This window comes from Pongo abelii, chromosome 7 (assembly GCF_028885655.2).
Source record: "Pongo abelii isolate AG06213 chromosome 7, NHGRI_mPonAbe1-v2.0_pri, whole genome shotgun sequence".
In the NCBI taxonomy this organism is placed as follows: Eukaryota; Metazoa; Chordata; class Mammalia; order Primates; family Hominidae; genus Pongo; species Pongo abelii.
The window spans coordinates 159,198,569-159,218,547 of NC_071992.2; the positions used below are offsets into that span (position 1 = coordinate 159,198,569).

At 55.4% G+C, this 19,979-nt stretch overlaps 2 protein-coding genes and 1 long non-coding RNA gene across 5 annotated transcripts in view; 1 reads left to right on the forward strand and 2 right to left on the reverse strand.

The window, feature by feature from the left end:
- THEM6 (thioesterase superfamily member 6) overlaps positions 1 to 8,860 on the forward strand; it is an 11,808-nt gene extending 2,948 nt beyond the window's left edge. For all 3 annotated transcript variants that reach the window (XM_002819499.6, XM_063726868.1, XM_054518970.2), the window contains exon 2: positions 7,263 to 8,860. In XM_002819499.6, coding sequence (XP_002819545.1) covers positions 7,263 to 7,376 — 114 coding nt within the window. In that variant the 3' untranslated portion in view covers positions 7,377 to 8,860. The remainder of the gene's footprint in view (positions 1 to 7,262) is intronic.
- Positions 1,471 to 5,253, reverse strand: LOC134761972 (uncharacterized). Its single transcript, XR_010141353.1, has 2 exons — positions 4,552 to 5,253; positions 1,471 to 2,357 (listed from the first exon to the last, which is right to left on the reverse strand). It is a non-coding gene; the product is annotated as an uncharacterized LOC134761972 (long non-coding RNA).
- Positions 8,861 to 13,151: 4,291 nt separating the features above from the next.
- SLURP1 (secreted LY6/PLAUR domain containing 1) lies at positions 13,152 to 14,393 on the reverse strand. Its single transcript, XM_024251134.3, has 3 exons — positions 14,336 to 14,393; positions 13,812 to 13,931; positions 13,152 to 13,285 (listed from the first exon to the last, which is right to left on the reverse strand). The coding sequence occupies exons 1-3, from the start codon at positions 14,391 to 14,393 to the stop codon at positions 13,152 to 13,154; spliced, it is 312 nt and encodes a 103-aa protein (XP_024106902.1).
- Between the last annotated feature and the right edge of the window lie 5,586 nt (positions 14,394 to 19,979).

Here is a 19,979-nt window from a genome sequence, read left to right on the forward strand (position 1 = left end):
ATCAACTCTTCATAGTCGGGCTTAGCGTGCTTCCCTCCTGCCATTTCTTAACCCGGCCCCTCACGGTTTCATGTTCACCCCTCTCCTCTCCTCTTGGGACTCTGTTCTGTGGCTGGAGTGCTGACCTCTCTCTCTGGTCCTTGGTCCTGAATATAAGCTGGAGAGGTGATCAGTTAGAAGAGGTTCCTAGGAGTTCCCGAGGACCTGAGCCCGACTTTCACACAGCTTAGAGCCGAAGGGCTGGGTTCTGGTCACCTGGGTTTGGGGTTGAAGTACTGAGCCGAGTAGCTGAAAGCTTTTTGGCCTTTCTGCAGTTGGAGAGAGGAGGGCCATGCACCTCCCCAGGGCTCGCTCCTTCCAGCAGGGCAGAACCGCCCCTGCAGCATGGCACCTGGGGCCCTGGGGACGGCCACTAGGCCCATGTGGCCAGAGCAGTTGCCTGAAAAGTTGCCTGGAGCGTCCATGCAGGAAGCCAGGGCCTGCCCACCCCTGGTGTGCCCTTAGGCAGGGCACTGCCCTCTCCGGTCTCGGACAGGTGCCTCCCGAGCAGAGGAGGGTCAACGTCTCATCTCAGTCCTGATGTTACAGGAAAGGGATTCAGATCCAGACCTCAAGAGAGGGTTCTTGGATCTTGTGTAAGAAAGAGTTCAGGGCGAGTCTGCAGCGCAAAGTGAAAGCAAGTTTATTAAGAAAGTAAAGTGGTGAAAGAATAGCTGCTCCGTAGACCGAGTAGGATATTCCTGTAAGAGGAGGAACGCGTCCACCGTAGGTGCAATGCTTGTATATATGGGGAGGTGTGTTCTGCTACAAGGGTTTGTGATAAAGGAGTAATTTTCTTAATTACTATATTTTGCAAGAATCAATATTACTATCTTCTTCTTCTTCTTTTTTTTTTTTTTTCCAGACGGAGTCTCACTCTGTCGCCCAGGCTGGAGTGCAGTGGCGTGATCTCGGCTAACTGCAACCTCCGCCTTCCGGGTTCATGCCATTCTCCTGCCTCAGCCTCCCCACTAGCTGGGACTACAGCGCCCACCACCACGCCTGGCTAATTTTTTGTATTTTTAGTAGAGATGGGGTTTCAAAATTAGGAATGCCTTTGTTCTCCAGACATCGGGATATCTGGACACTCCCAAGTCTGGGTCTCTTTAGTAAACATTATTAATTTGTTCCCTTAACGGTGTTTGAAACGCTTGTTCCCCGGTGCCGTAAAGAAATAGCACCTGAACATAAATTAAATGTACTCAGCAAGGCCATTTTTACTTCCTGCAGAAAGGGTACACTCGCCAGCAGCTTTGCCATGAGAGAACACCGAACAAAGGAGACAGGGTCATCTATAACCTGATGCGTAACAATCGCTTGTATTTAAAGTACGAACGGAATATTTAATCCATTTCAGCCAGGGATTTGCATCTTGATGCTCTGTGTTGATGGCTAAGGTCTGTTTTAGATCTCTTATTTTTACAGTAGACACCCTAGTTTTATTATTAGATGTAGAAGCAACCGGTGTGAGATCTAGAACTAAGGCTACTGAAGAAGGGGGAGATGGGGGAATAATGCGTATTTAAAAAAATACCTGGGGGGTCTTTTCCATTTATGTCAATCCCCATACCACAGAAGTGACTGAGGGCAGGTCTAGAGTTAGTTAAGGTGGAGGTAGTGCTAGAGAAGGACAGGGTTACATTGATAAAGCTGACGGTTCGAAGGGGTAGTCCTTTCAGTGAAATAGATGAGGGGTTTTGGATCTGCACAAACCTTTTTCGTGGAAGTTTAACTTTGCTCCTGAGCAGTTTAATGTATGTAGTCCATTTACTACGAGGTTGCCAGGCTGTAGGAGCAGAAAATTGGCGTCTGGACTGCAGGTCATTACAATAATGAGTGCTAGGGGTAACCGTGTCAATTAGAGGGCTGGGACATAAGTATTTGTGTGAAAAGGCTAGCTGTTGTTGATCTTTTACATTTCCGCAAGGTATGACAGAGCAAGCATTAAAGGCAGTGGTCCGAGGTGAGTTAGTTACAGGAATAACAAAGGAGCTAGTAACAGAATAAGGAAAGGAAAGGAAGCAATATAGAAGGTACATGAAAATTAAGCTTTCTTTAACTTTAACTTAGTAGGGCTTGGTCCTAGTACAGTCACCCATGATTCTGAGAGAAAGATTTTTCTTGACTGGAGTGTGGTGGGTCCATTTTTTTCTTGGCTCTGCGGACAGCAGTCTCAGTGGTTAACAGCATAAAATAGGGTTCTTCCCAGGCTGGCTCAAGTTTTTTCTTTCTGTCTTTTGATGAGGACGTGGTTTTCAGGCTGGTGCTGGTGTACTGGAAATTCTAGGGGTGGTACCTGTCCTAAAAGACTTTTAGTTCTGAGGGAAGGGAAAGTGGAAGATAAATTAAGTATATAATTTTTGCTGCGTATCCTGGGGCTTGAGGCCCCATGGTGATGCCTCCCGCACCATTCCTGCTCAGCGCTGCCCAGGGGACACTGCGGCCCTGCCTCCTCTTAAGCTCTTGGCCTTCTTGGAGCCTTCACTGCCCCTGTGCACTGTGGCCTTGGACATGATGGGCCTTGTGACTTACGCAGCCAGCTTCAGGCCTTAAGAAAGCTAAACACCATTTTATATTTGACAGTGCTTTTTGTATGATTTTATACCAGATAAGTTAAATTTTACCTTTATATTAATGTGCTATTAATGTTAAACTTAATACATTTTTTTTTTTTTTGAGACAGAGTCTCGGTCTGTCTCCCATGCTGGAGGCGCAGTGGCGCAATCTCAGCTCACTGCCAGCTTCGCCTCCTGGGTTCACGCCATTCTCCTGCCTCAGCCTCCCGAGTAGCTGGGATTACAGGCACCTGCCACCACGCACAGCTAATTTTTTGTATTTTTTAGTGGAGACGGGATTTCACCGTGTTAGCCAGGATGGTCTCGATCTGACCTCATGATCCGCCAGCCTCGGCCTTCCAAAGTGCTGGGATTACAGGCTTGAGCCACCGCACCCGGCCAAACTTAATAAACTCTTGTAGACATTATTCAATTTTAATGTCTGACTGTAGGGTAAGATTTTTATAGACTTTTTTTAAGCTTTTGTAATTTTTGTTAAAGAGCGGGTTAGTGCTTTAAGAAAAATCTGTTGTGCTTTTAACATTCAGTTCACAGAAAAAGTGCATGATACCCCTTTAACTTTAGCCAATATGTTTACACACAGAATTTCCTTTAAAATTAACATTTTAAAATTTGCTTAAATCTTTAAAACAAAATTTTTTTTAACCTTTTAATGTAGGTAAAAATCCATATTATGTCTCCTTATAATCTTGTTATTAAAAGTATATTTTATTTTTCTTACATACCTTGTATATAAACTGTTTTTTTTTTAAAAATAATTTTACATTCAGGAGGCCTAATTTTAAATTATACACTATTTCTTGCATAAATTCCCTTTTATAGCTTTTCTTACAACTTTCACAGTCTTCAACGTGGCTTAACTTTCTGCCTGCCTTTTACGCTATTTCTTTTTCCCAGTTTCACCCTCTATGTCTTCCTTTGATTTCTGTCTCTTCCAGTTTCTCTCTTACTTATTCTTTCCCTCTATATTTTAATCTCTTTCTCTGTCTCTCTTCTCTCTCTTCACTCTCTTCCTCCCCTCCTTCGTTTTTCCCTCCTGAGTTCTCCCGCTCCTGCAGCAGCAGGGCCAGGCAATGGCACTGGCCCCGGGGCATGCACTGCCTTCAGTTTCTCTCTCCGCCCCCACCATTCCCCTTTTTACTTTTTTTCCCCTTTCTTCCTACACTTAGTTTCTCGGGCTGGGTGGGATTTGCACGGCTGCAGTCCAGCCCGGGCGGCCCAGAGGCTTGGCAGATGCCTGCCACAAATTGCAAGAATTATGCCCTTTCACCTCCTCTGCTCTCTTCTGGCGCCGCTGTGCTTGCTGGTTTTGCTTTCTTTTTTTCTGACTTCCTCTCCTAGTTCTTTTTCCTGTCTGCTGGTCTTTCCTTTGTCTCTGCCAGCCACCTATGCTTCTGTTTTCCTCCCCCCTTCCCCTAGGGGACCAACCGGCGGGAATGAAGCTTAGCCTTTTTCTCTCCCTGTGAAGAGGGGAAAAGGGAGTTTTTAATATATATCTATATATCTATATATCTATATATATTTTTTACTACTGGAAGTTTGTGTGAGGTTCAACCCCCTGAAATTAATGGAAGACTTAACCCCTCAAACCAGGGGTGTCTTGCCTTGCCTGCCCTGGGAGGTTGACCTGTTTCCTCCTTTCCCCCCAAAGGTCCCTTGTACACTTCACACTCGTGTTGTCCTCTCTGGCCGCTCCCCCAGGGGAGAATTAGGCCCCTCTTAGTGTAGGCGTGCTGGTATAAATCCCACGGCAGGATCTGCCCTAAGCCATATGAGGTCACTACGCAACCGGAACCATGGAGAGGACCCACTCACTGTCCAGCAGTACGACTTGTCACCATCCACACAAACAACACTGCAAGCGGGGTTGTCTGTGATCATTCACGCACACATACATTCAGCCTTCCAGAATTTCACCACCAAGGAAGTACTTTACCAGCTCCTGTGGCGTCTCGTTCCTTCGTCTGAGCACAGAGTTGTAGCCCTGGTATGTGAGAATCCTTTACCTTAGGTTGCTGGCCAGTTTCTTTTTTTTTTTTTTTTCTGCATTGCTGAGAGTCCAGGTTTATTCGTCACACCAGGTGGGTCTCGATTTCTCATCCCTGAGGCCACTGCAGTGAGGCAGAGGAGCGTGCTCCCTCATGAGAGGACTGGAGACCGCCCCCGGAGGAGAATGTAGCCCCGTACGGATTGCCACCAAATTGCTTGAAATGCTTGTTCCCCGGTGCCGTAAAGAAGTAGCAGTTGAACATAAATTTAATTTACTCAGCAAGGCCATTTTTACTTCCTGCAGAAAGGACACACTTGCTAGCAGCTTTGCCACGAGAGTTCACCCAACAAAGGAAACAGGGTCATTTATAACCTGACGCGTCCACCCTACTGCTGTGTCCGGTTTCCACTGGTTGGGATGGGACCTCACCTTCTGTATTTGTCCTGATTGGCTAGCAACTTAGAACTTTTTAAAAGAGGCAAAGGCAGAGGAGAACAAAGGAAGGAAGGAATTTGTGGAATGCTGAGAAAGGTAAAAACACCTTCAAATAAGGAAGAGGAACAGGCTATGACCTAATGCCCGCTTGGACCAGTATAAGCATGCCAGGGCAAATATTTAGGCTAAATTGTGGGAGCTAAAAACGTAAAGTAGTACGTTGCTTTCTTTATTACTGCTAGCAGATATTTAAAGAATGTTAGCACAGGTCTTTGAATAAATTTTGCTTCTAAGAGAAATTATTATTTATTCCTAATTAGATCGGTAGGAAAGTCTTTGAAGAGGAACCTCTGCTTTACTTTTTACAACTGTAAACATCTAGAAGCTTGGAATGCTTCACTTTCTGGGGGTGCAGCCCAGCAGGCCCCAGCCTCATTTCCCAGCCCTCACTCAAAATGGAGTCACTCTGGTTCCAACTCCTCTGACACTGAGAGATCATGTCAGGGGTGGGGAAACTGAGGCTCAGAGGAGCAATGGCACTGCACAAAGCTGCACAGCTCCCTGGTCTTCTGTTTCTGTTGAGTCATGTGAACCAAAAAGTATCCGAGATATATCTCAGTCAATTTAGAAAGTTTATTTTGCCAAGGATAAGGACTCACCAGTCCTGACAACACGTGCCCAAGGTGGTCGGGGTACAGCTTGCTTTTATACATCTCAGGGAGGCACAATACATCTGTCAGTACATGTAAGATTCACATTGATGCCATCTGGAAGGGGGGCTTCCAGGTCATGGTAGATGTAAAAGTTTTCTGATTGGCAGTTGGTTGAAAGAGCTATTATCAGTAGAAAGCCATGTCTGGGTTAAGATACGGGTTGTGGAGACCTAGGTTTTATTATACAGATGAAGCCTCCAGGCTGCAGGCTTCAGAGGGAATAGATCGTAAATGTTCTTGTCAGACTTAAGGTCTGTGTTGTTAATGCTGGAGGGCATAACAGGCCTGTCCTACACCCTCTTCCATCGTGGCCTGGGCTAGTCTTTCTGGTTAAATGTGGAGGGCCCTGGCCTATTGGAGGAAGTTCATTCAGATGGTTGGGGGTACCTTCCGATGTTATTTTTTTTTACAGTCAGGAACCCCCTAAAAGGCCTAGATCTCTCTCTGCCCCCAGGTGCTGGACTCTGTATGTCTTTCATGCATCCAGAGTCCAGAGGCAAAGGCCACCAAGGCTGAGAGCCAGGCATGGAGGCCGAGGAGATGGGGAGCCAGGGTTGCTTTTCCGGGAAAGAGGGATAAAATCAGGCATGGGCTGGTTGGTGAGGTCCCTGTGGGAGGTGAAGGCTGGGACCCAGAACAGCAGACTCTGTCGATGATGTGGAAAGACCGCGGGTGCAGTTTGGGCAGGCTGAGCCAGGGTCTGGTCTTGCATGTTGAGAGGCTGGCCTGCGTTGATGTGGCCAAAGAGGAAGAGCTGGGCTGGGGTGAGTGTTGGTCACACGGTTGAAACTAGGTGGGGAAGGGAGTGGTCCAGGGGAGAGTGCAGGCCCAGCTCTGCTGGGACTTGCCATGGGGGTCCCGACTCATCTGCAGGGAAGGTCTGGGCTCTATCTCTGAGCACCTGTGTGTGCTGCTCACCCTGAAGTGGGGGTGAGCTTGTGCCTGTCCTGTCCTCTCATCCTGGGAGCTCCCAGTGCCCATCTGCAAGGCTGTGGACCCCTCAGGAGTGGCCTGGAGCCTGGCTCCCATTGCCACATGGTGGCTGTGTGTGCGGAGAGGGTTGATAGTGGAGTGGTCAGGCCCAGGCTGCCCTGGGGGATGAAGTGCCATCCTCTGGGTGCCCTGGAGAAAGAACAGGATTCAGTGAGCCCTGTCTGGTACCTTCCCGGAGGAGGGCTCCCATGCTGGCCCTCTCCACCCCTCTGTCCCCTGTCACCCTGAGGCCTCTGGATTTCCTGTCTGCCCTTCCCGACCTGCCAATTTCATGGGCTTCTGGCTGGGTTCTGGGGATGGCCCCTAGGGGAGATGGGCCTGGCATAAGCAGGGCCTTGTCAAGGTGGGTGTGTAGGGGTAGCACAAGTATGCAGAGCCTGGGGAGGCATGGGCAAAGCATGGCAGGCGGCGGGGCAGGGGCTCTTAGAAGGTCACGGGCTGGGGAGCAGTGTGGGCAGCAGCCCAGAGGTGGGAAGGCCACAGCTTGGCTGGGTGTCCCCTTTCTGTCTTCTGCAGGTGGAGCCCCCTGAGCTGCCCGCTGACCTGCAACACTGGATCTCCTACAATGAGGCTAGCAGCCAGCTGCTCCGCATGGAGAGTGGGCTCAGTGATGTCACCAAGGACCAGTGACCGCCACCTTTACACCCTGTCTGCCCCAGCCACCATCCTGGTCCTGGGGGCTGCCCAAAGATGGGCAGTCTGGGTCACACTCTGTTCCAGCTGGAGTGGCCTCCTGACCAGCCTGGCCCACCCCGCTCCACCCACTGGGCCCCCCCCCAGTTACTGATACCCCTCTGTGCTGGGCTCCACGCTAGGCAGAGGGAGGAGTGGCATTGGCATTCTGACCCAGCTCTGCCCTCAAGGTGGGGATGGATGGGCAAAGGGGAGTCCTGCCTGGCCCTATGATGAGGCCACTCGTGTGGGCCTAGGTAGAGGAGGATGGTGCCTGGAGCAGAGGGACCCACAAGTGCCTCCTGAGCCTAGATCCTGGCTCGGACCACTGCAAGGGCCGAGGCAGGGCCAGACCAGAGCATCCTGGGTATAGGCCTGGGCTCTCCAGGGCCTGGGCCTGATTCAGGTGCAGTGGGCACTCCTGAAGGGTCAGAGCAGCATCTGCCAGGCAGCCCCCTCTGGCTTCCGCTGAGGTGGATGCAGGCCTGGGGCAGAGCCTGGGTGGTCAGAGGCCGGGGCTAGAGGCAGATGGAAGGGAGGCATTTGCCGACAGAGGATGGGGCACCCGGGCTCCCCGGTCGGCCTTGCCTCCTCCTCCTCCACTTCCAGTCAGGCTGGATGGGAGGGTAGCCTTGTGGCTGAGAGGGGCCAGACTAGGTGGCACAGGGCCTCCTGGAAAGACAGCAGGCTTCCTGCTGGGGGTTCCCTTGTTGGAGGGAATGGAGCAGGCATGGGACTCTGCAGGGGCGTCCTTGTCCACTCGCACCCCTCGGTGCCCACCAGGGCCATGCTCTGTGACCTGGGCTGATCCCTGCCCTCTCTGGGCCTATAGCATCACAGGCCTCTGTACCCCCTTAGAGCTGCCCCTCTCTGGCCTGGCCAGCAGGCGTCTTCTTAACTCCTCTGTCCTCTATATTTAGTGTGTTCCTTGTCAGCTGCTGGGCCGGCCCTGCCTTGCGCTAGCAGAGCCTCTCCTGGTAGCTTCTCAGGTCTCCCTAATGGAGACACCAGGCTACTAGGACACTGGCCGGGGCCACCCCCTCCTGCCTAATGCCTCACCTTACACCTGGGGGAACTGAGGCTTGGAATGGCCCAGAGTCACCAAGGCAAAGTTGGGGCTGGTCCCAGCCTGAGGCTCCAGCTGATGCCCTCAGCTCCCAGAGAGGGGGGTGCCCCATCTAGCTGGGTGCAGGGGTCACTGCTTGTCAGCTCAGGGCCCTGTGCCCGCCTGCTTGTGCCCCTACATCTGTGCCTGCACATCCAGAACTGCCTCCTTGCCACTGCCTCCAGGAAGCCCACCTTGAGCCAGAGTCAAGAGCTACAGCGCTGCCCCTGATAGAACACGCCTGCCCCCACTGCTGTTCTTGCCTTACAACCACCATGGGAAAGCTGCAACCTGTTTTTTTTAAAGAAAGCCCAACATTAAAGGGTTTTCATCACAAGTGTGCTGGGGAGGGCCTTGTTTCTGAGCTCCCATCACCACCACCACCATCATCCATGCAGGGGCGGAGGTGGGACCAGGGAAGCTGGGGCCCATTCCCAAGATGGGTTTTCTAGCATGGGGGGCTATCCAGGCTTGTTGGGCTCCCATGAACTTAGGGATCAGGCTGGCGGGGCAGGACTTGTCCCCATCCCATGGGGCATAGGACAGGCCAAGAAGGTGCTGTCCAAAGCCCCCTGGGGAGCCCTTCCTGCTCCAGCCCTCCTGGTTCCCAGCTCTTGAGGCTTGCAGCCCCATCTACAGATGCCAGCTCCAGGTAATCCCGGAGGTTCAGGGATTACCCTGGCGGTCATGCCCCAGACTCTGGGTCTGGGCCTCCAGGCTCCCAAAGCCTTGGGCAGGGTGCGGGTAGCCATTGGGGGCAGAGGTCAATGGACTTTGGTGGGTGGACAGGAGGCAGAGAGAGCATGGGGGCTGTTCTGCAGGCCCTTCAAAAGGGGTGGGGAGAAGTGGGACCCTCCCGGACATAAAGGTGAGGTGGGGTGTGGCCACATCCATGCTCTGACCACCCTCCCGGGAGGGTCCAGAAGGCTCTGAGGGCCAGGGAAAGAGTGGGCACTTGGAAACAGCTATGGAACTGGCATTTAGTGATGGGGCAGTAGGGCTGGCGAGGGGAAGCAGACTTGCTCAGCAAATCTGGGGTCTGCAGCCAGCGTGGTTGGCCAGAAGCCTCTGTGCTTTCTGTGGGGTCCTTGGGGGAGGCGGCTCGTGGGGTCGCCACGGGTGTGTGAGCTGAGTGTTGCCAGACAAGCTTCCCAATGGGGCTGCAGACGAAGCTGTGGGGATGCCATCCAGCTGATAGTCCTGACCATCTGCCTGAGGCCTGGAGCAGGGTGGGAGCCACAGGACAGGGTGCCTGGGCCTTGGGAGGGTACCATGTGATGATGCCACTGCGGTCCCTGGCTCAGCAGCTGTCCCCGGGTCGTGGAAGGCACATTGGCCTGGATAGGGAGTAGGGCTCAGTGACTGGACTAGGGATGAGTGTATCCAGTGTGCATATGCATGTGCGTGCCTGTGTGCATTTGTGTATGTGTGTGTGTGTGCGCGTGCGAGATTCAAGGTGGTTGAATGAGCAGCACCCGCAGGCCTCTGGGGCTTCTCTCTCCATGCAGAGGCTGAACACCCTGGGCTGTCATAGGCTGGCTCAGAGGAAGGTTTGAGCCAGCAGGGCCCTCTCTTGGTCTTATTTTTGGAGGACGGGCTGACCACAGGGTGGAGGAGGGCCCTTGCTGTCTGTGGTGGTGCTGATTGCTGCCAGCAGGACTGGCCCGGGTCAGGGAATGGGCAGCTGGGATTAGAAGTGAACCAGTGCCTTGTCCTGGTGGGGCCACTGGAGCCCACTCTGCTCCTGTGAGCCTGCCACCTCGGAGAAGTTAGAGGGCAGCGACTGCTTCGGCCCGCGTCCTTCCCCCAAGGCCAACAGCTGCAGAATTTCTGCCCCAGCCGCCCCCACCCCCGGAGGTGTCTGCACAGTGTCCAGGTGTCGGGTACAGGAAGCCCTTGGTGGATGCTGGTGAAGAAGGGACAGGTACAGGGTATGGGAGTGTGTCCGGAGGTCCTGGGGTGGTGGCTGTGCATGGGTCCGTCGTCCTGGGGGAGGAGGCACTGTGCCCTCTGATGGCCAGGTGGACAGAGTCACAACTGCTTTGGTGGGTGTCCCCGGGGCTCACCCTGGGTCAGTTGCCTGCTCAGTCTCGGCATCCAGCCACCGCCTCTGGGCTCAGTCAGCTGACTGGCCACTGTTGTGTCCCTTCAAAGCCCAGGGACACAGATCCCCACATCTAAGGCCTTGCTGAGTGGAGTTCTACTGTGCCTGGTGTCCAGAATTCTGGGACAGCAGGACCATCGCCCACCTCATGGATAGGGAAACAGACTAGAGCAGGGAATTCCCAGTATGGCCGCCAGGGGCTCAATGAGGCAGGCCAAAGGGGCTGATTCGTCCCAGGCCCAGGCCGCCGCTCCCCGCATGACTTCCCCTCTGGACACCTGCGAGTTGGGGGCACCCTTGGAGAGGTAGAGGGTCTTGCTCCTGAGGGCGGGGAGGGACGCCCTGCGGGCTGCACACCCCTCTCCTTTATCTTTAGAGATTTCTTAAAGCTGCGGAAGACTAGCGCTGGCTGCTCTGATCTCTCCGCGGTAGTTCGGTTCACAAGGGCCTCCGCTTCCCCTCCGCGCAGTGGGGCCTAGCGGCACGGGTGGGCGCCCCTCTCCCTCCCCTCCACCGCCACCTCTTGCGGCTGGCTGCTTCCCCGCCAGCTTTACCCACATCCTGCGACAGTCACGAATGCGACGCCCACTCACCTCCCTAGACCCCGCGCGCCCGGGTGGTGAGCGCCTGGCCTCCGCTAGCCCTACCCCGTGGGCGCGCCCTCCCGAGGTCCCTCCCTGGCCGTGGCCTCCCCACGCATTTCCTGGGAGGGTCGCGGCGACAGGCAGGGCAGGTGGGCGTCCTCCAGGCCGGCCGAGAGGGCCAGGGCTCTCTGAACTCTGTGCTGCGGGCCCCTGGGGTCCAGGCGGCCCAGGTGCGCGCGCAGTGCAGGTTCCGGGCAGAGCGCACAGGGTCGCCGCGTGCTCGCGGTGCGCGCTCTGGAAGGAGTCTTCGTGGCGCGGGTTCCGGGACTCGGGCGCGCGCCCTCTGCTGGCCGTGCGGGCTCAGCACCGGGGGCCCCCCAGAGGTGCCCTCCCAGGGATGGGGGCACCTGCTGAGCCTTCCCCACTGCGCTCCGAAAGAACCTGGAGGCCTCATCCCCATTGCGCCGCTGGGGACGCTGCCAGAGATGCGGCGACTTCTTGCTCCGTCCCCCTGGTGAGGCCAAGGCCCTGGCCCCTTGGCTCCAATCCAGGCCCTGGTGAGGCCCTTGGAGGTCCGGCCATGACCCAGGGGATGGGCCCTAACGGGAAGCCACGCCGCCGGCCCGGTGCTGGCCAGCGGGGAGGCCCCGGGGAGCCCTTCAAGGGGGCCTCTCTGGCAGCTTTCTCTGGTCCGGGCTGCTCCCCAGGGAGAGCATTTAATTCCTGGTATTTCTGGGAGGGTGTAGAGGTAGGGGGTGGGTTCTGACATCTGGGCCCTTCATAGACAGAGGTGAGCTCTCACAGGGGTCCTAGGCGACCCCCGCCACTGCCCTGGTTACTCCCGCATGCTCCTCGGGTATGCCCAGCTGGTCAGACCACAGCCTGCTGCATACCGCTCCCACCCCAGCAGCCACAGGTGCCCGCAAGACCCCACGGGCGTGGCCCAGCTGATGTGTGGGGCCTTAGAACCCAAGACCTAGCTGGGCAGCGCTTAGAAGGTGTGCAGCCCGGGAGACACCAGGGGACTGGGGCCTGGAGAGGGGCAGTGTCCAGGGGTGGCTCAGGCCCACAGCAGCCGGTGCTCCCCGTTGGCTCTGCCCACCTCCTGACAGGGGTGACAGTGGCACAGAGCACTGTGACTGTGATGGACAGCCAGGGCCAGGCAGAGGGGGAATCGAGCCTGGAAGTCAAGTCTCCTGGGTCCTGAGAACCCTGGGCTCCTCCTCTAATCTCAGCTGTCCCAAGGGGACAGTGGGCAGTTGTCAGAGGAGGTGACTGAAACCATGGAGCTGTGTGGTACCAGCAGACCCAGGTACACACACCCAGGAAGACCCCTTGGGCTGGGCAGGCAGAGCCAGATGTATCCACCCTTGGAGGAAAGTGGATTCCAACTCTGAACTTCCTTTCCACTCTAGGGTGGGAGTGATGCCTCCAGGGTTTACAGGGCAGATTCTTTGCGGGAGGAGATGTTCCCTGGGCCAGGGAACAGGTCCTGGTCTGAGATGCGAGGCTAGTTTGCATCAGGAAAGGGGCCCAGGAGGCATTTCTTCCCCTAAGTCTCTGTTTTCCTATCTGTGAAATAGGTCACAGAGGCTCTGGGTGAGAGGGAGGAGCAGGTGTCTAGAATGTGCTGTCCTTCAGCCTGGCTCTCCTGAAGGCCAGTTCTGCAGGGTTTCAGTGCCCAGGAAGGACAAAAGTCATCTCCACTCTTGGCTTAGTTATGTTTTATAAGTGTGGGGTATGGAAGGCAGAGGGCGCCCCGGTGTGGTTCTCTCCCCTCAGACCCCATGAGTGAGCTGTGCCACAGCAGCAGGAAGCAGTGGGAGGTGATCACAGGTGGAGCCAGGCCGCGTCAGAGAGGTGGTGCCTGAGGAGCACCTTGCCAGGCCCCGTCAGAGAGGAGGTGCCTGAGGAGCACCTTCTGCCCTGCTGCCCTGGGTTCAGAGCTCCGAGTTGCAGAGGTCTCGGAAGCAGCAGAAGATCAGGTGGGCGGCCCCGATGCTGTCAGGGTCAGTGGCCACACAGGAGCGGGAGCAGGAGCGGGTCACCACGGGGCTCTGGTTGAAGGGGTACTCTGCAGGGTGGGCCAGTGTCAGAACCCGCACTCCCCTGCAGCGCCTGCCTGCCGCTGCACTGCTCCCAACCGCCGTCACCTGACCTCGTCCTCCATGCGATCCCTGTTCCCAATAGCCCACATCTGTGAAGCCACCCAGGGCCAAGCCCTCCTCTGACTGTGACCTGTTCATGAATTATTAGGCCTTGTTGGACCTCTGAAGTGCCTGCGCTGAGTTGGGAGCCCGAGCCCAGAGGCTGTGGCAACACCACCCAGTGGGTCTGTGTCAGAGCTGGGGTTTGAGCCCCCCAGGGGACCACGGCCATTAAGCCCCACCCACCTCCAGCACCTGGTGCCCCAGGACTGGGTCTCTGAGGGGGATGTGCCACCCTCGTGGAAGGCACCCCTGCCAAGGTGTGGCAGCCTGTTCTGCCCATCCCACCTGCTGCCTTTTGGGCCGAGAGGAGCACCAGCAAAGGAGGGAGGCATTTGGGGGAGGGGGCCCTGACTCCAGTGCACCCAGGGCTGCCGTGGGGCCTGGCCTCACCTGCCTCCACCGTCACCAGCGTGGTCATGCAGGCTGTGTCCTCCGGCTTGCAGCGGGTAATGGTCCTGCAGGAAGCACTGGTCATGGGCTGCTCGCAGGTGTAGCACTTGAGGGCCTCACCTGGGTGAGGGATGGGGACAGATCCTCATCACCTGATCTCAGGGGCCTCATCCTGGAACCAGGAGGCAGGGGCTGAAGGAGTCTCGCTGACATCTTTCAAGGCCCGGGGAGCCCTTCAAGGGGCCTCTCTGGCAGCTTTCTCTAACTGAGCTGAGCCACAGACTTGAATGCTGCATCCCTCCACCAAGCCTCAGTCTCCCTTCCTGCAGAATGGAGCCATGACCCCTGTCCCAGGGTGAAGCTGGGCTCTGGGACCCAGGAGGCTCACTGAGAATGAGGCGGGTGAGCCTCATGGGGGCCTAAGGAGGCTCTCAGCCACAAAGCACCCCCAACAGCCCCATCCCCCTAGGAGGTGGGCAGACAAGCTCAGAGGCAGGGTCCCCACCAGCCTGCGGCCCACTCACCACAGCCCATGCTCCAGGCTGCCACGAGCAGCAGCTGCACAGCCCAGCGAGAGGCCATTGCTCCGTGCTCAGAAGCGATGGGAGGTAGCCAGCCTCACATCAAGGATTTATACCCAGCCCCTTGGGCACCGGCTCCTGGGCGGTGGCAGAACTGGCCGTGTGAGTCAGGAAGGTGGTAAAGGGCCCAGTGGGGAGGCAGCTGGCAGAAACATGGCAGGCGGGCAGGGAGCTGGATCTGGGAGCTCTGTCTGAGGATGATGGCCCTGCCCTCTGCTTGCACACCTTCAACACTGGGGAACTCACTCTTCCCCAGCCATGTCCAGTGGTCCTGGGACAGCTCTGACAGAGAAGGCCTTTCCCGCTGAGCTCAGACTGCCCCTCTGATGAGCCCCCATGTCCTGGCTGTGCCTCTGGGGTTCACATAGGCCACCCAGCCCCAGCCTGGGGGACCCTTAAGACCCAGGTTCAGTGTAGCCTCTGCCCTTGTTGCTCTAGCCCTGCCTGGCACCCCCTCCCTGCAGCCTGGCCTGCAGCCCTCTCCACAGACCTCTACCTGGTCTATGTACACCTGATACACACCTACAAAGTAGAAGCCAGAGGTAGGAAGCAGGTGTCAGGTGAGGGTAGCGTGGGCCAGCTAGACCACTCTCAGGCTGACAAGGTTGGGCCCAGGAGTGGCCCCTCATCACTGCCAGCCCCTTCCCACTAATGGCCTTTAGACCAAACCTGAGTTTCTTGGTTTTAGGCGCCTGACAATAGGGTTGCTCACCCTCCAGCTTCCTGGCCTGACTGTGTTGTCTGCTCTTTACTGTGTGCCCCCCACGACACCCTGTTCCACACGCATGCCTGCCTTTGCCATACCGCTCAATGACCACATTGCCTGGTCTCCCTTCTGATGTCCCACATCTTCCCCAGGCTGTGAGACCCACTAAGGTGCCCCTCTCCACGGTCCTTCCAGGTATACCAGCCTGTCTGGTTTCTCCGTCCTGTGATGTCCTAATGGGTGGTTGTATAGATGGATGAGTTGATGCATGGATGGACGGATGGGGGATGGATGAATGGGGGATGAATAGGCGATGGATAGGGGATGGATGGATAGATGGGTGGGGGATGGATGGATAGATGGATGGATGGATGGGTGGATGGATGGATGGGTGGATGGATGGGTAGCTGGATGAGTGGGGGATGAATATGGGATGGATGGGTGGATGGTGGGAGATGGATAGGAAATGGGTGGAGGATGTATGGGTGGATAAGTCGGGGATGAATGGAGGATGGGTGGGGGATGGATGGATAGATGGATGGATGGGTGGATGGATGGGTGGATGGATGGGTAGCTGGATGAGTGGGGGATGAATATGGGATGGATGGGTGGATGGTGGGAGATGGATGGGAAATGGGTGGAGGATGTATGGGTGGATGGGTCGGGGATGAATGAAGGATGGGTGGGGGATGGATGGATAGATGGATGGATGGGTGGATGGATGGGTGGATGGGTGAGTGGGGGATGAATATGGAATGGATGGGGGATGGATGGGGAATGGGTGGAGGATGTATGGGTGGATGGGTGGGGGATGAATGGAGGATGAGTGGGGGACGGATAGATGGCTGGATGGGTAGATGGATAGATGGAAGGATGGGTGGATGGATGGGGGATGGATAGGAAATGGGTGGAGGATGTATGGATGAATGGATAGGGGATGAAGGGAGGATGGGTGGGGGATGGATGGATAGATGGATGGGTAGATGGATGAGTGGGGGATGAATATGGAATGGATGGGGGATGGATTGGATGGATGGACGGATGGATGGGGGATGAATGGGAAATGGGTGGAGGATATATGGGTGGATGGGTGGGGGATGAGTGGAGGATGGGTGGATGGATGGGTGGATGGATGAGTGGGGGATGAATATGGGATGGATAGATGGATGGATGGGTGGATAGATGGGGGATGGATGGGAAATGGGTGGAGGATGTATGGGTGGATGGGTGGGAGATGAGTGGAGGATGAGTGGGGGATGGATAGATGGCTGGATGGGTAGATGGATAGATGGATGGATGGGTGGGTGGATGGATGGATGGGTGGATGGATGGGTAGATGGATGAGTGGAGGATGAATATGGGATGGATGGGGGATGGATGGGGAATGAGTGGAGGATGTATGGGTGGATGGGTGGGGGATGAGTGGAGGATGGGTGGGGGATGGATAGATGGATGGATGGGTGGATGGATGGGTGGGTGGATGGATGGGTAGATGGATGAGTGGGGGATGAATATGGGATGGATGGAGGATGGATGGGGAATGGGCGGAGGATATATGGGTGGATGGGTGGGGGATGAATGGAGAATGGGTGGGGGGATGGATAGATGGATGGATGGGTGGATGGATGGATGGGTGGATGGATGGGTAGATGGATAAGTGGGGGATGGATGGGGAATGGGTGGAGGATGGATGGGTGGATGTGTGGGGGATGAGGGGAGGATGAGTGGATGGATGGGGGATGGATGGGTGGATGGGCAGAGGATGGGTGGGTGGATGCATGGATGGATGTTGGATAGATGTGTGGATGGGTGGATTTCAGAAGGATGGATGGATGGAAGATGGGTGGATAGGTGGGTGGAGGATGGATGGATGAATGGGGGAAAGATGTGTGGATGGATTATTGAATGAATGACATTTGAGAGAGTTGGTGGGTGAAAAAAATGAATGAATGGATGGGAGAATTCAGGGATGGAGGGATGGATGGCTATAAAAGTGGTGGCAGACAAATGTGTAGTGAGTGGGCCCTTCCGAGGCAGAATTCGATGCTGGAAGGAGCTCTGGGCTGGCACCAGGAATCCTGGATTCTGGTCTTGGCCTACTGCTCTCTCCATTTGTGGCCTTGGTGTGGCCCCTTTTTCCCTCCAGTGTTTGGTTTTCTGTTTATAGTTGTGAAAGCTGAAGTGACCTGGCCTTGTGGGCTGAGGTGAGTTGTGTGAGGCTGTGGGATGGTTGCAAGAAAGCCAAGGGAGGGCGTAGTTACTGCAAATCAAACAAAGGGACTGACATGGGTTGGTGCACAGATGGCAACCAAGAGCAGCCTCTCCCCAGGGCTTGGTCCACAGACACACCCAGATGTTTCGAGAGGAGTCAGAGACTGTCCAGTTCTGGAGCCTGAGCTCCACCCGGCCTCCCGTGTAGCCCATGTCTACTCACAAGGACTCTCACCCCACTTTCTTTCATCTATAAACTGGTCAGGGGCACAGTGCAGGTGTACTTGGGGCAGAGGTGGGCGGATGCTGAGGACAGGGGCACTGCTCTCAGCTGCTGCTTGCATTGGCTTCGAAAGGGAGGGAAGTCCTCAGAGGGTGCTCTGGGCGGGAGTAGCAGCCAGCAGAGGGGCACAGGCAGCCTTTCCGCTGTGTGGGAAGAGTGGGCACTAACTTGGCCCATCCCTGAGCCCAGCACCCTATTGGCAGGTGGAAAAGCAGCACTGTGTCAGACAAAACTCAAGCAGGGAGAATTTATGCCCTAGTTAGGCGACTGCTCTCCCCTCCTCCTGCCTCTCCATGAATCCACACCTTTTCCCAACATGTGGAACCAGGAGACGAGGTTTTTTGAGGGCAACTCAATCCCCCAAACCCCGGAGTTCTCATCCATGATAGGCCTGCAGCACTGAGCCAGTTCAAACCAAGCCCCAGCTATCTGCCATGTCAGCCTGGTCTCTTTCCCAGGGGCCCGGCCCTTTCTCCTTGACTACACTCTCCACCCTCCACTCAGACCAGCTAAAATGCAAACTGGCCTATGGCACTGCTCTTCCCAGAAACGCTCCCTGGCTCTCCACTGCCTTCAGCATGCAGTCAAAAAGCCCCACCACCACCGTTGGTGTTTGATGCTTGCCCTGTCTGGGCTGGCCTGAGGGACTACTGGACTGTCATCTCCTCAAGTAGAACATGTTTCCATTTCTCTAAGAATCCTTCTCCCACAGCCTGGGTCTGACCATGCTGACTGTTGAGCAGCATTTGCTGGAGGATGGATGGATGGATGGATGGATGGATGGATGGATAGATGGGGGATGGATGGAGGATGGATGGATGGATGGATGGATGGATGGATGGATGGATGGATAGATGGGGGATGGATGGAGGATGGATGGATGGATGGATGGGTAGATGGAAGGGGGATAGATGGATAAATGGGTAGGTGCATGGGTGGATGGATGGGGGATGGATGAATGGATGGGTGGGTGGATGCATGGATGGATGGGTGAGTGGATGGATGGGTGGGTGGATGGATGGGGGACAGAAGAGGGACAGATGCAGGGGTGGGTGGATGGGTCGATGGATGGGGGATGAATGGATGAGTGAATGAATGGAGACTGGACAGAAGATGGATGGATGGGTGGATGAATGAGTGGATGGATGGATGGTGGATGGATGAGTGAATGGATGGATGGATAGATAAATGGATAGGGGATGGGTGGATGGATGGAGAGAGTGATGGATGGGTGGGTGGACATATGGGTAGAAGGATGGATAGGTGAATAATGTATGGCTAAAATGGGAAATGGATGGATGAGTGGGTGGGTGGAGGAGGGATGGATGGATGGATGGATGGCTGGATGGATGGATGAGTACTTAAAGACAGGCTTAATGTTGTTTCTTCCAAGGTGACCCAAGATGGGTATTTGTGGGCATTCAGGTTGACTTCTCCCCAGGGTACAAATGCTCTTGCAGCCTCTCTGACAGAACTTAGCACAGGTTTGGACACCCCTGGGAATGGGAATCTTACTCCTTCTCAGGGCAGTACCTGCCCCACTGGGACAGACCTGTTTCAGGCCTTCTTCCATGGGAGCTCGGACTTGCCAGTCTGACACCCCCAGCCTTGGTTCTGACCCTGTATCCAGGCTGCAGAGCCAATCACATCTCACAGGCGAGTCTGATAGCTAGTCAACTTCCTTGGAGGATTGAGGTTTTTTGCATAGACAGGCACTGAGTGAGCTCTCGGGTTTGGCTGCGGATTTAACAATGGGCTAGGGTAGAGAGGGGGAGGCAAGGAGCTGGAGGTGGCTGTGATAGCTACCCAGGGACATTGCCTGGTGGCTTAGATGGCATGATGACAGTGGGCACAGGGCTGAGGCCGAGGAAGATGTCCTGGCAGTGGGGTGGGGGGATTGCTAATGCTGAGACATGGGAGGTGGTGGCTGAGGTCCTGAGGGTGCTTTGTCCTCTTGAAGGTTAGTGCTGGGCTCCAGCCTTGTCCTGGCTCTCTTGTCTGCATTTGAGATCCAGACATCCCTGCCTTGGGGTGGGCTGGGCCCTGCTCCCTGAGGAAGTGTGGCAGGTGTTCATCCTGTTCTGGAAGGTCACAGCAGGTGGCCTTAGGGAGGTCAGGAGTAGGAGAGAAAAAGAGGACAGCTGGCAAGGTGGTCTCATCATTCCTCTGATTTCAGGGCCAGATGTATTGGGGCCAGGGCAGAGGGTGCTAGAGCTAGCAGGTCCTAGAGAGGAGCAGAGCCCACTCCATCAGCCCGCCAGGGGTGGGAGTGGTCTGCACCACCAGACACTGAGTTCAACTCCTCCCCTCGCCTGCCTGCTCCTGGCTCCTCTTCTAACCAAAATCTGGAACCACTAGCTCTTCCTTTTCCCATCAAGCCATGTCCT

What these genes read in the sequence shown, in the direction of transcription:
- SLURP1 (XM_024251134.3), bottom strand. Translation starts at nt 14,393, where the DNA reads ATGGCCTCTCGCTGGGCTGTGCAGCTGCTGCTCGTGGCAGCCTGGAGC. An exon ending in AGCCTGGAGCATGGGCTGTG is followed by an intron (nt 13,932 to 14,335) that starts GTGAGTGGGCCG and finishes TCCCTCACCCAG; the next exon opens with GTGAGGCCCTCAAGTGCTAC. An exon ending in GCTGGTGACGGTGGAGGCAG is followed by an intron (nt 13,286 to 13,811) that starts GTGAGGCCAGGC and finishes CCCACCCTGCAG; the next exon opens with AGTACCCCTTCAACCAGAGC.